Here is a 15,254-nt window from a genome sequence, read left to right on the forward strand (position 1 = left end):
TGTTGAGATTCTTTTTTTGTATTTTGTCTTGATTACATAATGCCATTTATTACTTTCACTCTTTATTTAGGCCAGACTGTACTTTCCTTATTTTTAACTTTTCAATTCCCTTTGTTCTTTTATGATATTTTTAAGAAACCTTCCTTTTCAAATTGAGCATATAACGTGATGTTATAAAAAAAAAGATCTGAAGGTCTCTGCCTTGGTCCCTTTCTTGCTCACTGCATACACTCATTATGTAACTTCATAAACCAGGGTCTTGTGAAGTTTATTTGCCTGAGTTTTGTCTAGAGAGGTATGAGCATTTCTAAGTGGCAGGGCTGAGATGGATCCCTTGCTTGCATTAGTGACTTGATCCAAGTCTGTCCTGGCCTGTCTCCTAGTTTTATGAAACATGTACTTCCCTCCCTTCACTTGCACCAGCTGAACTGCCTTCTCTGAGAGCTTTTACACAAGTTCTCTTGACAGTTTTTACACAAGTTCTATATAGAGTCTTCCTCTCTGTCCCCATGAAAACCCTTTCCATCCATGCTTTCCACTCCTTTTAAACTGTTCCTAATGACTCCCTGACTCCAGCTGTTACTGTGAGTGTTTCGTGTTTCTGGCATCTTCCAGCTGTATCAGCTCTGCCTGTGATCTGTCATCCCTTTTTCCTCATTTTTGTCTTTCTTGGCTTTTAATGACTTCATCCTCTCCCAGATTTCCCCAAATCTCTCCAATCTCTACTCAGATATATCAACTGGAAATCCTCCTGACTTTGTCCAAGGATCTTGCTGTACTGTCTTGGTTTCTGTCCTGCCTTGGTTTCTTTCGTGTTCTCTTCCCACCTTCCTCCTGATGCATCTGTGTGTATGGACCTGCTTTTAGCTGTGTTTTATTCATTGTGCTCTGAGTTGCTTCTCAGCTGAATCTGATACCTTCCCTAAAAACACTGCTCAGAGCTGCTTGGTTGTAATATCCACCAGCTTAGTTTAAATTATATGACTTATGCTGACATGGTCTGGGCAGGGGAGAGCACTTGAACAGGTTTGTCCCAGTGCCATTTGAGAGCAACTGCAGTGCCAGATCCTGCCTGGGACTGGTGCTAGTGCTGGGTAAGGATCTCCCCTCCCTGGTTCACTATGAGTTCTTTATTGGGTAAAAATACACAGTTTTGAAAAGATGATTCTGAATTTTTGATCACTGCTATGTGACCGAAACAGACAGCTCTTGTGATTTTTTGTTTTCTCTGCAGAGAGAGCTGTACTTTTTGTTTTTTCTCTTTTATCACAAGATACTCTTTTGGAAATTTTCCTATTGCTCTACTTCAGAGTAGTTCTGACTTTTAAAAGAACTATTTTAGAAAAAGCATGTTCTAATAAATTTGACACAAAATTTTTTTTTAAAATATAATATGTATACTTGTATATCCCAGTTTGTCTTTATTGAAGTGGCAATCTTGACCTTCAGTTAGTGTATTTGAAAATTATTTCAGTGTTGTGAAAATCAGAGAAAAGCACAGATATCTTTGAAGACATTTCTTCCTGTACATATCACAGTGTTTTCATGCGTGCACAAAGAACACTTGTTGTTATTGTAATTGTTGTTCAGTGTCAACTCACTTCATGCAGATTATCATGTGAACACTTCCTGCTTTACCTGGGCAGGGTTTTTTGTGCTGATTAGTTGCTATGCAAGGCAGACCTTTTAAGCAAAATTTACTGGCTTTTATGAAATGCATGGTGTCACTGTAATAAACTTCATTATTTTTTATGCTTTAATATTACATTTTCAAGGATCTAATTCCACAATTGTATTGAAGCCTTGAGTGCTTCAAACAGGCTCTGTGTAGATGCAGGAGTCAAGAATGATGGAACCTTTTGGTGACCTGGGATCAATAGCTGCAAACCCATGGAAAGCTCAGTGCACGGGAGTGGAATATGTGTCTTTTGAGCCCTCATGTCTGCAGGATGCCCTGAGGCCTTGTTGATTCACTCATAATTTTGGAAAATTTAAATAGATGTTTAAATTATGTGATCCTTCAGCAAATATCCGTTTGGTTAAAAAAAAAAAATCATCAAAATTTAGAAGGGAAGAAAATTCCTGTTTTGAAAAGAGGACAAAAGTACACTGGTATTGCAATATTGCAATATGGTGTCCCACATTAATATCCAAACTTCCACATGGAAGCTTGGAACCCTGCTTAGTTTTCTAGATATTAGAAAAAACTACAGTGTTTTCTAGTCACTGTTCTTGTCCTGGGAAATAAGATCATCTAATGGGACAGAAAATCTGGGATCTAGTCTTTACTTTGATATTCTATAATATATTGTTTAATAATTGTACTTCATCTTTAAGCTGCATTTGTGGCTCCATACAGAGATATGAAGCAGAAGATTGGGAAATGGACACTGACAAGGGAAATACGTCTCTTCTGCTCAGAAAAACTATGTGGGATTTGTTCAAAAGCCAAGTGAATTAAAAAGTCATATATAGACAAATAATTGTTTCCCTGAAAATATTTTTTCTGCTCTGAAATGAAAATGGTTTTAGCAATTAGAGGAACATATGATTAAATTTGGTAATCTCTAAACCATAACTCAGTCTGGTTTTTACTGCACTTTGGAATTATCACTAATTTCCTTACACATTCCAGCTTGTTGCATTCAACATATTTTCATCTTAAAACAAACACCATTGCTCTCCCTGGTGAATGACTTCAGTAATTACAAAACCACCTAATTGATCTTTTCTGTTGTTTGCTGGCTTCTTTGGTGAAACAGACAAGCATTTTTTTATGACTTCTAAATTACTTTATTATTTTAGGATTCTAGAAGAAAAAAAAGGCTGGTTTTCTACTTCAAAGGAATCTCATTTGAGCTGATGCTTCAAACCTCACCCTGCATGAATTCTTGTCTATAGATTTTTCAACTGCCCTATAGGTTGCATATAAGTAGTTTGAGTTTCTGGTTGGTTTTTTTTTTTTTCAATCTATTATTTGTGTTTACAAATTATGTCTGTCTTCAGCATTGCATTCTCTGCAGAAAATCAGGAAGTGTTGGTTTCTGCATACATTACATTTCTCTCTCCCTGTGTTTTTATTCTTTATTGCTGCAGTCAGTGTGCTGAAGCATGGCAAGAGCTCCAACTCGGCAAACTTCCAAGATGTGGAGGATACGCCTGACAGATGTGTCTTGGAAGAGTCTGAGAGTCCAGGTGAGAGGCATTTAAAGGCGGTCACCAAGTATCAAGTGATAAATCTGACACAGCTTTTGGGTCTGTAAAAAAAAAGCACATTGTAACGCTGCTTCCTTTTTAGCAGCTGCAATGTCAAATTAATGGTCACCTCCAGGGGTCACAGTGTGGAGCTGTTATCCTTTCCTCTTTCATCAGGAATTCAGGTCTTAGAAAGGATAAAGGCTTTATGACCAAAAAGAAAGCTGACACTACTAGTTCATTATAATTACTTTTGGACTATGCTGCTTACTTAATATATATACGGTGTCTGACCCTTTGAAGGTAGCGTGAGATTATGAAAAATTAGAAGTACTGTATATACTGCAGCTGAATGTAGCCGTGGACAGTCAAATGCTGTATCTCTGGAGGAAAGCAAATTGGTGGCATTAAATAGCTTGATTCTTTCCTTTAAATCAGCTCACAATCATTATTTCATTTTAATGACTCTTAACATTGATTCAGCTAAATACAGGAACATCCATAAAGTGCATCCTTTTTGGTGACCGAAAGATTTATCTTCATGTAGTTTCATTATCTTTCTCGTTATGGAACATCTACGAAATTTATTAAATGAATCCCAAAAGGAAACAATTAAATATAAATTGTATCGAGTCACAGCTGATTAAAAACATTCTGTGCGACTAAATACTAAGATCTTTTAAGCAAAACTGTGAGCTTGACCCACATATACCATACACATAACCTGTACCTAGTCCTCATTAGTGAAAGAGTTAAACATCTTTCTTCACTTGGTATTTTCCTTCCCTGCTTTATCTGGTTTCTCTGTACCCTGCTGCATCTTTGTGTGCTGATCCGTGTATCATATTTTTGATTCATCGTCTCTGCGGCCTGTCAGCTTAGTTAAGAGATTTCCAAATCTTGCAGCCTGTGCTGACAGGGGGCAGCTGCCAACAGTCCCCTGATCCTTCCCCAAGGAACACTGCTGAGATTTAATTTTCAGTCAAAGGGTGCAGTCTGAAATCCATGTCAGGTCCCCTAAGTCATCTCAGAACCCAGATAGGACCCATGTCTGGGGGATTATATTTCAGCACAGTCCACTCTTCCAAGATTCCTTGGGAGTTCAACTGCTGTCATATACCTGATTTGAACTGCATTCCCTTTTCATCTCTTCCACAGAAATGAACACCAGTATATGTTACAATAATTGAAACCAATGAATTGTAAATCTCTATTCATTTTAAAGCCACATAGACTCGGACTCAATGTTGTCCAGCAGAAACCAGCATGAGATCTGGAAAGAAACAGATAATCTACTCAGGAAGGAGCCAAGTTTGCCTCCAACGATCTGTGGTGTATAGCACCTCCTTCAGAAACTGTCTCTAGTCCCTTCAGCAATAATTATGGGCCAAAATGCAGATTGTTCAAGATTTGATCAGTTCTGAAGTGCGAAAGTGTTAAGGCAAAGTGGCACAAAAGTGTTCAGGGGACAATTAATGTACCTTAAAGATAACATTAATTTTAACTTAAAATTGGTTCTGTTTGGCCAAGTGTACCCGTTTGGATGGAAACTTGTATATCCAATCCTGCATATCTATATGAAGTAATGGAAAGAATAAAAGCCTGTCAGGAGGTGAATATTGACTGGCAAAAATACATGTTGATAAAGCATCTAAACTTAAAAACTGAGTTCCAATCGGTCCATCTGACATCATTAAACTAGTAATAAACAATGAATTACTCTGGCTTTTGTTTCTGTCCATTCCTGCATTTTAAGACATCTTGTCTTATAGGTCTGAAAACCTCAGGAGATTTCACTACTGGTCTCACTGCTTTCCACTGAGAATTTGTGGCTTGGTTGTCATGGAGACATCGTATTTCTCCAAGAATTGCTCATATTGATCCGTGGACAGGCGTAAATGGCCAGGCGAATGTGAGGAGTAAAGGGGGTTGGGCAGTACTATAAAATGACCAGAGGTTATGGGTCGGAAATAAGCTCATAGCAAACACTTAGGTAAAGAGAAAGAAACAGTTTCATTTTGTTTCAGGATTTCGTTTTTGCACTTTATGCCATTGTCTTCTTTCACTATAGACTGAAAGAAACTTGTTAGTCACTTGTCATGTCAGATCTTTGGTGCTTGTCCTGACACAGCTGTCAGCCTTCCAGCTCTGTGCAGTTCAGGGACACACAACAAAGAGCCAGGAACATGAATTATTTATTGCTCCTTGTGCGGATGAAATTCTGTGATAAGAAATTAAGACACTTCTGACAGAAGTGCTTGTTTGAAAGGAAAGATTTGGTAACACAATACATTTACTTAAAGCTTAACATTTACTTTTAGTAGCAAACATTGAAACAATAATATGACATTCAGTTGGCTATGATTTTCTCAGGTGCTTTGACTTCGAATCATGGAACCTGAGAATGCCTGGGAGGTCAGCATTCGGTTTGGTGAAACCTGTGACTTTAGAATCTCTCTTCCCCATATTCAAAGTCTGGACAGACTTAAAAACTTAATTTATAAGTTTCTATTAATAAATTTATATATGTGTTTTTCAGAGTCTCTTGTACTTCACTTACAAGATGTTGTCACAGGTGCAGAAGGGATGTTAAGAAATATATTTATTTTATTATCCCTTTTGTTGAGGAAAAGGTGAAAATATGACAGTATACCTGCAAGGAATTCCAACCATTCCTAGAAAGGGTTCTTTACTACAACTTCTACCAGAATCAGGAAAGCTGTAGAGCAGCCATTACGCTTCTGCCTGTGCATTGTGGTTTTCAGTGGTGAAAGGTGCAGTCTCTACCCTTGACATTAGACTGAGCTTTATTTTCAAAGTGATCTTTATTTTCTGAAATCACATAAAACTTACTCTGTTTTACTTTCACTTTTTCTGTGTGTCTTCACATGTTCTCACTGCCCTGGATGTGGGCCTCCAGCAATTGTAGAAAAGGCATATACTCAGATGAATAGCAGGAATCCATTTGACTACCCAAGACACCAACCTAAGATTTGCCTGTGATTTCTTGTGTTCAGTGTGTGTGATCTGAACTACTCTCAGATAGGTAATGAAACCCTCAACCTGCACTTTTCTCTTGGATAATTCACAGTAAACACTTTTCACATGTGATGGACACAGGTAAATATCAGACCACAGTTTCTTGTCTAAGTGAAATGGATTTTAGTTGCTCCCCTCATGTGCCTACAGGCTGCCATTATCTGTGATAGTGGCTCGTGCCTGTTGTATCTCAGAGGAGATGCTGGGCTTCTCTCCCAGATGCCTAATAGTAGGTTTAGCATTGCCATTTTCCCCCACATGCTGAGGAATACTTCTGTTTGACATGCAGAGCCTTGGCTTTTCAAACTTGTTTCTGCTCTGGCCTTGAACATAATAATCAGATAAGAATTACAACAGCTTTTTGTAGAACTTGACTTTTAATCATATGAACCCCCCATAAAGAATTCACTGTTCCTTAGAGTGCTTCTTTATATAAATAAATATTCCCAGCAGTTTACTCTTTTATCAGGCAAATGTTCCTCATTTAAGGAAACGGAGAAAGAGGCTGAAAGTGACAGTATCTGGATGTATAAGAGACTTTTAGGTCTGAGCTATTCACCTGAGTTTTCTTGTACAAACAATGGTGGAAGGCTTACACCTCCAGAGGCAGATCATCTTGTCCAAAGGGAGTTGCTTGAGATGGGTTTTAAGGGGATTAAAAATGCTCTGAATTTTGTCAGTAATAATCTAAGAGGGTTGTAGCAGGACTAGACTCAACTTTAGGTGTCTTACCTTTCATATGTGGTGCAGTCCCACTAATGAGGATTCTGCAAGTGCAGCTCTTCTGAAAAAGCGAAATGGATTTGAGTTGAAGTTGCATAAAACAATGCAGACACAGACGCCCCTTCCCCTTTATTTCCCCCGTCAGAGATTTTTGCAGTAGAGCAGGAAATAGGCAAGGAGTAGGAAAGAGTAGGAAATATTACCAAGTGAATTAGTTCACTTGGTAATAGGGGGCAAATGACCCTCCCTAATGGAAGATTGAATGGGAAGCTGTAGATGGAAAGTACAGAGCGTTTTCTATCTTTCGGATAGAAACCAAATGGTAAAACCCCCATGTGCTTCTGGCCTTCAGCAGCCACGCAGTCTCTGCTGGAGTCAGCTGGTCCCTTCATTCCAGAAACATTGCACATATTAAATTTTTCCCTCTTCAATTTTTCACTTTTCAGGACAGAATGTAATTCTGGGAGCATAACATATAAGAAGGAAAATCTGAGCAGTTTTCGCAGTCTTGCTTAATTGCTTTTCCTGGATAGACCTTGGCATAGAGATGAGTAGGATCTCTGAGTTTCCCTGAAACCCAATCTGTGAGAGGCAGAACTGCAGCAAATAGAAATGAAAATGTATGAAGAACAGCAGATTCTTATTAGCCACAGTGTGCCTAAAAATACAGCACTAAAAGTGTGACTGTGTTGTTATCAGGCAAGTTATAATTATCGAATAATCACTTACCAGCTCCAAGTTCCATCCACTGAAGAGTGTTATTTAAATCAGCACTGTGTCACCTCTGTGGCTGTTATCAGAACCAGGCAGAATATAAAAGCAAATATTCAAGTTTCCAAGTACAAAACACTCTAAAAAAGCACGGTTTTCTTTTTCTGTGTTTGCATCCTTATGAAAAGCAGGTGGCAGTAAATGAGGACTGCCTTGGGAATGGGAGGCTGGAGCAGGAAGAGGCTGCAATGCAGGGAAAGCCCACTGGTCACAGCCACTGGGAGCCCAGTGTACTCAGGGACTGTGTATAAAATGTTGGTTCCTAGGAATTATTCCAGAGAGAAATTCTGGAATTTCCAATGTAGACACGTTTGAATTCATGATAATTTCACTGCAGTAGATGTAGTGTCACATCCCATCAGTATTCTGGATTACTAGAATATGACTCACGGGTTTTGGGTTGGTTTGGGGTTTTTTTGTTTTCTTTTAGATTTGGGGTTTTTTATTAATAAATCAAACTGTAAAACTAGAAGACTGCATGATAGACACTAAGAAAATGTGTATCTCTGTTCCTATGACACTGATGGAAAGATATAGATAATAGGAAAAATTTAGACTGGGAATTTTAGAAAAATTTAGAAAAATGTAGACTGGGAAAAGTAGTGTGTGCTTTCTCAATGTTCATGTACTGATGAAAGGTGTGGCATGTGTTTGAGCAGTTTCTAATGCAAGCAATATTTAAAATTCAGGTTGTAAATTTTGCCATACAGCAAATAAGAAGTCATAAAGGTTTAAAACTGACAGTTGAGAGTGCTTTTCTGTGGAATTCTAAAAAGCCCTGACAGGATTAAAATATAATGCCTTATGAACAGAACTTCTTACTGCTTCTGTTTACAGCCATTATAGGATTATTTCTGCTGAAAGAAAATACATCTAATTTGACAATTGTATTTACCAAAAAATACATAACCACCCTATTACTTCACAGCAGAAATTCTCTTTCTGTCAATCCACTGGAGTGTTTTCCTTTAAATTAAAAAAGGAAGAAGCAGAAGACTGTTCAGGAGAAGAGTTTTGAGGAATGCCATACATTCTCTTGAGCTGTTTTGGGTCCCATATTGCTTCCTGTTATAATGTTATCAGTCCTCTGGAGGTAGATCTTTTTTAACACTAGCATGAGGGTGCTGAGAGTTTTTATTCCATTACAAAAATCGTAGGGTGTGCTACTCTATGAAAAGGTTGTAAAATAACTTACATTTTAGTAAAAAGTCTTTGCTATTCATTCAAATTGTAAAATTGCTAAGCCGGATGAATTCATTTCTTTTCCAGATGACACGAAGCCACATCCCTGGATATCTAAAGTGTGCTCCTGTAAGGTGTGTTAGAGAAACCTGTTTGCCTAAAGGAAGATGCACAATGACAGCCAAGAAACAGGACATATGTGGCATGGACATGAAATGGCTTCTTGTATTTATTATGGTATACTGTTAACAATTCATTTTCAGAAGAAATACCTTCCATAAGATTTATTGGCTTCAATTCGCACTTCCCTCACTAATAGATTTCCATGTATTTGGCTACATCTAGATAGTTTTGACATAGAAAATATCAACTCTTCATTTTTAGATGTTAGTCATTTATTTAGGCAGTGATCCCAAATCTTACAACTTTGATTGACCATTAAACAGTTGCATCAATTTTAGTATTGTTTTACATACATCAAATTTAAACCCTTCTCTCTCTTCTTGCTTCTGACTTTTATTACTAATAGCATTTTAGCACTGAGCAAAACCAAATGGATCTCAAATAGTTATAAAATTTGCTTGTGTGTAAAGGAAAATGCACATTTTGAATGAAACGTGGAATATTTAGAAATAACTAAAATACAAAGAACGTTCTGTGCTCAGGAGAGGATGGGAAATAGATAACAAATCTGGTCATGCCTAGGATGTAAATTTTTCTGTTAATACAAACACTGCCATCACCATCATCTGTAGAAATGTAGTACCGATATGAAGTTGAAGAAGCCCACTGGAGTCCTGTTTTAAAATGATACACTTCACTGAACATCTATTTGTGCTCACTGGGAAAAGCAGCTTTAATTTTTTTTTTCTTCTTAAAAAAAAATATCATTATGTTTGTAGAATATGTGCAGCTGATTAGATTCATTTATCACCTCACGTTCTGGGGGATTTCGGCTGTTTGACAAATAATGGCCATTCAGAGCAGCAAGTTCACTTTCTGTGTTAGCAGTAGTTGGAGAGTTAATGGAGTCAAAGGGACTTGAGGATGTGACTTTCTGGATCTGTACTTTATGGTGGAAATTCTGGTCTGATGTTACCCTTTCTAGCTGTCACTTTAACCATAAGTTGCCTTAACTATGAGAGTGGAGATTTCTTCTGTGTGGAATATTCTCTGGTAATGAATCTCTTTATTCCTTGTGTGCAAAGGTCACAGCTGTGGAAGTGCTAAAACCAGGCTTCTGTTGCCACACTATGGCCTGAATTTGGTTCAACTTGATAAAGACATGAAACTGTCTTCCTTCTGCTTCCTTCTGAGTTGACAAGAATTTGTCATTAAAATTGGCTGCAATCCAGGGAAGATAAAGATATTTAACACTATTTTTCTTATACAGTAAATAATGGCCAGTCTTCGCGAGCGAAGATCCGGGGAAGGTCTTTACACCTTCCAGCCTGCGCATTGGATTTTTTAGGTGAGACACAGTGTGCGCGGAACTGAGCCCACCCTTTAATCCTAAGGTTCATCTGCCGGGGCCAAGCAAGCTTGGACAGTGGCAGCGAGGTCCTCAGGACGTAGATGGATTGCCTTTAAGGGCTAACGAGCTCCATCTGCCCGGGATACAGTAAATACCGTGTAGAAAATGGCAACTTTTAACAGAAAAGTCAATGGTTTTCACACATTTGGTATTTTTCAGAAAAAATTTTGCTTATTCTTAGAAGGCATTTTCCTCTGTAAAATGTATCTTTTGTTCATATGAGGTTGTATTTGAATTATGGTGACTAAACAGAACGTCGAGTGCTATGGCTTCATTCTTCCACGTCTTGTGATGGATGTGTGGAATAATATCATTGATGTGTTGATGCTTGTACAACACAACTGAGAGCAGAATATGTCGTCAGCTAACATTTCTCCTCCTCTTAACTTTTATGCCTAAATCAGAGTTGCAAACAACTAGAAGGGAAAAATGAAATTGTAAATATATCTATAGGAACTTACAGCCCTACAAGAACTTTGCAGACAGTAAAACAAATGACAAAGGACGGGCCTGACTCTCTCCTTTGCTCCACGTCCGTGTAAACAGCCACATCCAGTTTGTTGCAGCAGATCTTCCATTGGCACTGAAAAGTCCCTTCACAACAAGAATCACTGCTCTGCAGCAGCATCTGCTCACTTGGGCCAGCTCTGCTCTTAGTGCCAAGGCAACAAATCTTTTTAAAACTCTTTCAGTAGATAGTTTGAAAGCGACCATGTTCAAAGAGGTCTCATAGCTCAAGGAATTGGCATTGTCCATAACACCCAGGATTGCTGTAGTAGCAATTACATTTGTGCAACACAATATTTGATTGCTTGTCTTTAATTCTGCAAAGCAGTGCACATCAGCAGCCTGCCAATAAAGCCAGCCCTCTGGAATGGCTTGTAGGGAGGTGATTGGTGTTTGGCACATGCTTATGCGTGCTTTGTGCTAATTACAATTGCACTATGAGTAAGGTAAGGCAGGAACTTTTTTTATTAGGTACATTTATTTCCCAGTAAAGCAAATATATTTCCAAGTCTTCTGGATGTCTTTCAAACAACCAACTTTATAATATGTGCTCACGATGAGCTCTCACTTAGACAAATCTTTTTGCATCAAAGTGACAATTTTGGAGCTGAATACAAAACCAGATATGAACCTGCTGCAATAGTTTCTAAGCTGAACTGAAGGAACATTTCTATACTCGTGTGGTCTGATGTACCGCTGCATTCATTCTTGTGGAGATTGATTTTATAACGAGGTTGCAAGGTAATTAGGAATATATTTTTCTATTGTGTTACACTGAAGGAATCCTGCCAAGAGGAGTAATATGCTAATATTTTAGAGTAGTTGTATAAATTTTAGACATGGGGTAAAAAATTCATGAATACCTAAACTGCTTAAGGAGTGTGGTTTTTGGGTTAGATTGGGTTTTTTCCATCCAGAAGTCATGGGGTCCAATGACTCAAGCTCTGGTTTCACAGGGGAATTTGTCCCTGCTCCAGCCACATCCTTCTCCATCTCCTCCTTTGCACTAGTGCTTGTGTGACCAGGCTGTGGCAAGACAAGCGCTGGTCTCAGTGCAAAGAGCAGAGGAGGAACAGGCAATCCAGAGTGGAAATACGGGACAGTCCACACACATCAGCATGAAATTGGAGGTTTAGGGTGCTGTGTACAGGGGTCTTTCTGGAACATAGGTTTTCAGCTTTCAAATCCTACAGGGATTTTTTTTCCATTATGTGCATAATTCATTGTATTCTTAAAAAAAATAAAATCAAATGGCACTTACTGGTTTACTATTAGCTCAAGTCAAAACTCATTGACATCTCTTTTATTTGAGGAATTTTGAGTTTTCCAAATAATTCATACTTGCTAAATGGTCATTGACTTAGATTCCTCCCTAAAATTGTAACAGTTAATTTATGGTTCCAAATCCAAACATTATATCTTGAAATCTCTTGTGCTATTTCCATATTTTAAATTTGATCATTGTAATAAACTGCTTCCATTTATGGGTTGTATTTTATTGAGTAATGCCCTTCCCCAATCCAATGAAAGATGTTCTGAGCAAATTGGCATGGGACTTGAAATATATATGTGAGATTCTGTGCTCCTTTAAAAGAAAGACACACTTTAACAAAACCACTGTGCATCAGGGCTACAAGACAACACCAGCAATCTAGCAAGGGAAAGGATTTTGCAAGTCTGACTGAGCTGAAGTGCTGAAAATTCAGAAAAGAATGGGACAGGTTCAATCAGCAGCATTACCTCTCTCTCCAGTATTTTGCTCCTTTGGGAAGAGCGTGTTCTCTGAAGGCAGACTGGGGCAGCAAACTCCAGCACAGCTCCATAGTCCTTGTGCCAGTGCTGATGCACATTCCTGATCGGGACCCGGGAAGACAATGTCCTGCTTCTCGTGATGGATATTTCTGCTGGAACTTTGCAGGCCATTCTTCTTGCCTGAGGAAGGGATGCAGGGGAATTTCAAGGGCTGGTCTTCCCCTTTTTCCTTCCTCATGGGATACTCAGTCTGTGCTGCCTGGCAAAGCTCTTAGCATTATTGTTAGCATTTGAGTTACTCTTTGAATTCATGGATCCCCAAAGTGAAAATTCATCACTCTTGTTTTTAAGGAAGTAATTGTGAAACTGGATGCAAGGTAAAATTCACACAATAACCCAAGATTGTCTCACTGGGGTCCATGGGAAGTTTCTCTCCTGAATGACAGCTGCTGGAAGGTCTCAAGTGTGTCCAAGAGCTGTGCACGTCACATCAAGACTCCATTCCGTGTCTTCTGAGGAATCTGAGTGTCCTGGACAGGGCATGGTGGGTAAGTAAAGTTGAACAAAGGTTTTAAGGTGAAGCAGTGAGAGCTGCTAAACACTATTGAAAAATATGAAACTTAGCAAACATCTGCAGAGTTTTTAAGAACGAACTGTGCATTTGACAAAAATTCTTACACAGTACAAATTTATCTTTCATTTATCCTTTTCCTTTCATGTAGTTCTTTCTAGAAGACCTAACTTGAAAATACAACATTTTGCAAACTGAATTTACATTCTGTCTTGCAAATATAGCAATAAAAACTGTTTTTCTTCCTCTGCAATATTCTTTATAAGGCAGTTGTGAAAAATAGCATCACCAGAGTAAGTAGTATATGTTGTTTCATTAAGTCCATTACTCCCTCTGGTTTTACAGCAACTGGGAGATTTTTTTCTGGTTTTTTGTTCGTTTGTTTGGTTGGTTGGGTTTGGGGTTTTTTGTTTGTTTTTTTGGTTGGTTGGGTTTGGGGTTTTTTGTTCGGTTTTTTGGTTGGCTGGTTTTGGGGTTTTTTGTTTGGTTTTTTGGGGTTTTTTAGCATCTTAAAGCATAATACTCATTAGAAAAATATTAACAATATCCAACACTAGTAAAATAGTAATATTTTCCTTATTTATTGTCAATTTTTATCTAAATTATGAGTAATCTTTTTGATAATAAGGACCTGGGGAATTTGTACCCTAAATCATTATGAATTTTCCATAAAAAAACTCAGGTTCATAAGAACTTCCATTTCAGAACTTTATTTTCTGTAATCACCCTGAGCTGCAGACTTACAGCTCTGCCCAGGAAACGTAACATACATATTTTTGTTGTTTGTTTTGGTTTATAGTCTTCCTGCCATGTAGATGGCAGCAGCACTCAAGCCTTGAAATTCACTCCAGCTTTTTCTGGAGTTTATTTAAAAGCCATGTTAAAGAATATTATTGCCGAGAATGACCTGAAAGCATGATTACTTTAAAGATAGATATCAGTTTAGTAATGTGTACCTCTAAAGAAGCTTTTAATGTCATAGTACAAGTGTTTAAAAGAGAATGTTATATCTGTCTGTATTGATACAGTTGCCACTATTTGGGCTTTTTTATATTTTAATCTTTTTTTTTTCTTCCAGAAATTAAATTGCTGGTGTTCTTTTTATTGCACTAGTTTGCAAGACACACAGGATGTTTCCAAAAGTTCAGAATTGTAAAGATTTGCAAAGACAGCCCCCATGTGTAATTCCTTGCAGAATGAGAAGCAGCCAGCAGGTGCTTGGGCAGGAAAGTGTTGACTCGGGGCATCCTTGTCGACGATACAAAGGGGAAGGACAGAGAAAGGTAGTGTAGAATTTTGTACTATGGACTCTACTAATAACAGTGCTTTATAGAAAAGGTCATGAATTATCCTGGAAAAAAACATTTTGAAGGTGCAAATATCTTTACCTTGCCATAGTGTGGAATTGTCTGCACTGACATTTACTTTGGCTAAGAAGCTGAGAAAGATTTTGAAAGGGAAACCACAGAACTGAGACCCAAAATCAAAACTGTTCAGCAGCCTTAGTCTCTGCAGCATCAGCTGAAACCTCAGGGAGATTTTGTGGGATCATCTCCAGGCCCTCAGAGATAAAAGCAGGTGTTACACATGTGACTGTGCACAGAGGGAAAAACTAGCACAGAAAAGCATAATGATGGTAGTGCCTTGAACTAGAAAATACTGTTTGAGCACTAGCTCCCTCAATGCTTTTAACCAGTAGCAGCTGAAATAGGAGGGAGATTAAATATCTGATGGACAGCATTTCTCATTCCGTAGGATCCTATTTGAGGATACATTTGGTGGAGGTTTAATCTACACTGAGTAAGGAATCAGCTGAGGGAACAGGGAAAGTGGGCAAACTGTAGCACTTAAACCCTCCTCATCCAACTGCCACAGGTGCAGATTTGGACAGCTCTCCATTCCTCTATTCCTCCTATTCCTTTATATTCCCTATTCCTCTGTTCTAGCCCTCTGCAGAAGCTGGGAGAGAAACAGGAACCA

At 38.3% G+C, this 15,254-nt stretch overlaps 1 protein-coding gene across 1 annotated transcript in view; it reads left to right on the top strand.

The window, feature by feature from the left end:
• Positions 1 to 9,869, top strand: part of WDR72 (WD repeat domain 72) — a 108,979-nt gene extending 99,110 nt beyond the window's left edge. The window contains exons 19-20 of the mRNA XM_050309687.1: positions 3,097 to 3,195; positions 8,998 to 9,869. Of these exons, the coding sequence (XP_050165644.1) occupies positions 3,097 to 3,195; positions 8,998 to 9,053 (155 nt within the window). The 3' untranslated portion in view covers positions 9,054 to 9,869. The remainder of the gene's footprint in view (positions 1 to 3,096; positions 3,196 to 8,997) is intronic.
• The last annotated feature ends 5,385 nt before the right edge of the window (positions 9,870 to 15,254 follow it).

Source organism: Myiozetetes cayanensis, unplaced genomic scaffold (assembly GCF_022539395.1).
Source record: "Myiozetetes cayanensis isolate MyiCay16 unplaced genomic scaffold, myiCay2020 scf14, whole genome shotgun sequence".
Classification (NCBI taxonomy): Eukaryota; Metazoa; Chordata; class Aves; order Passeriformes; family Tyrannidae; genus Myiozetetes; species Myiozetetes cayanensis.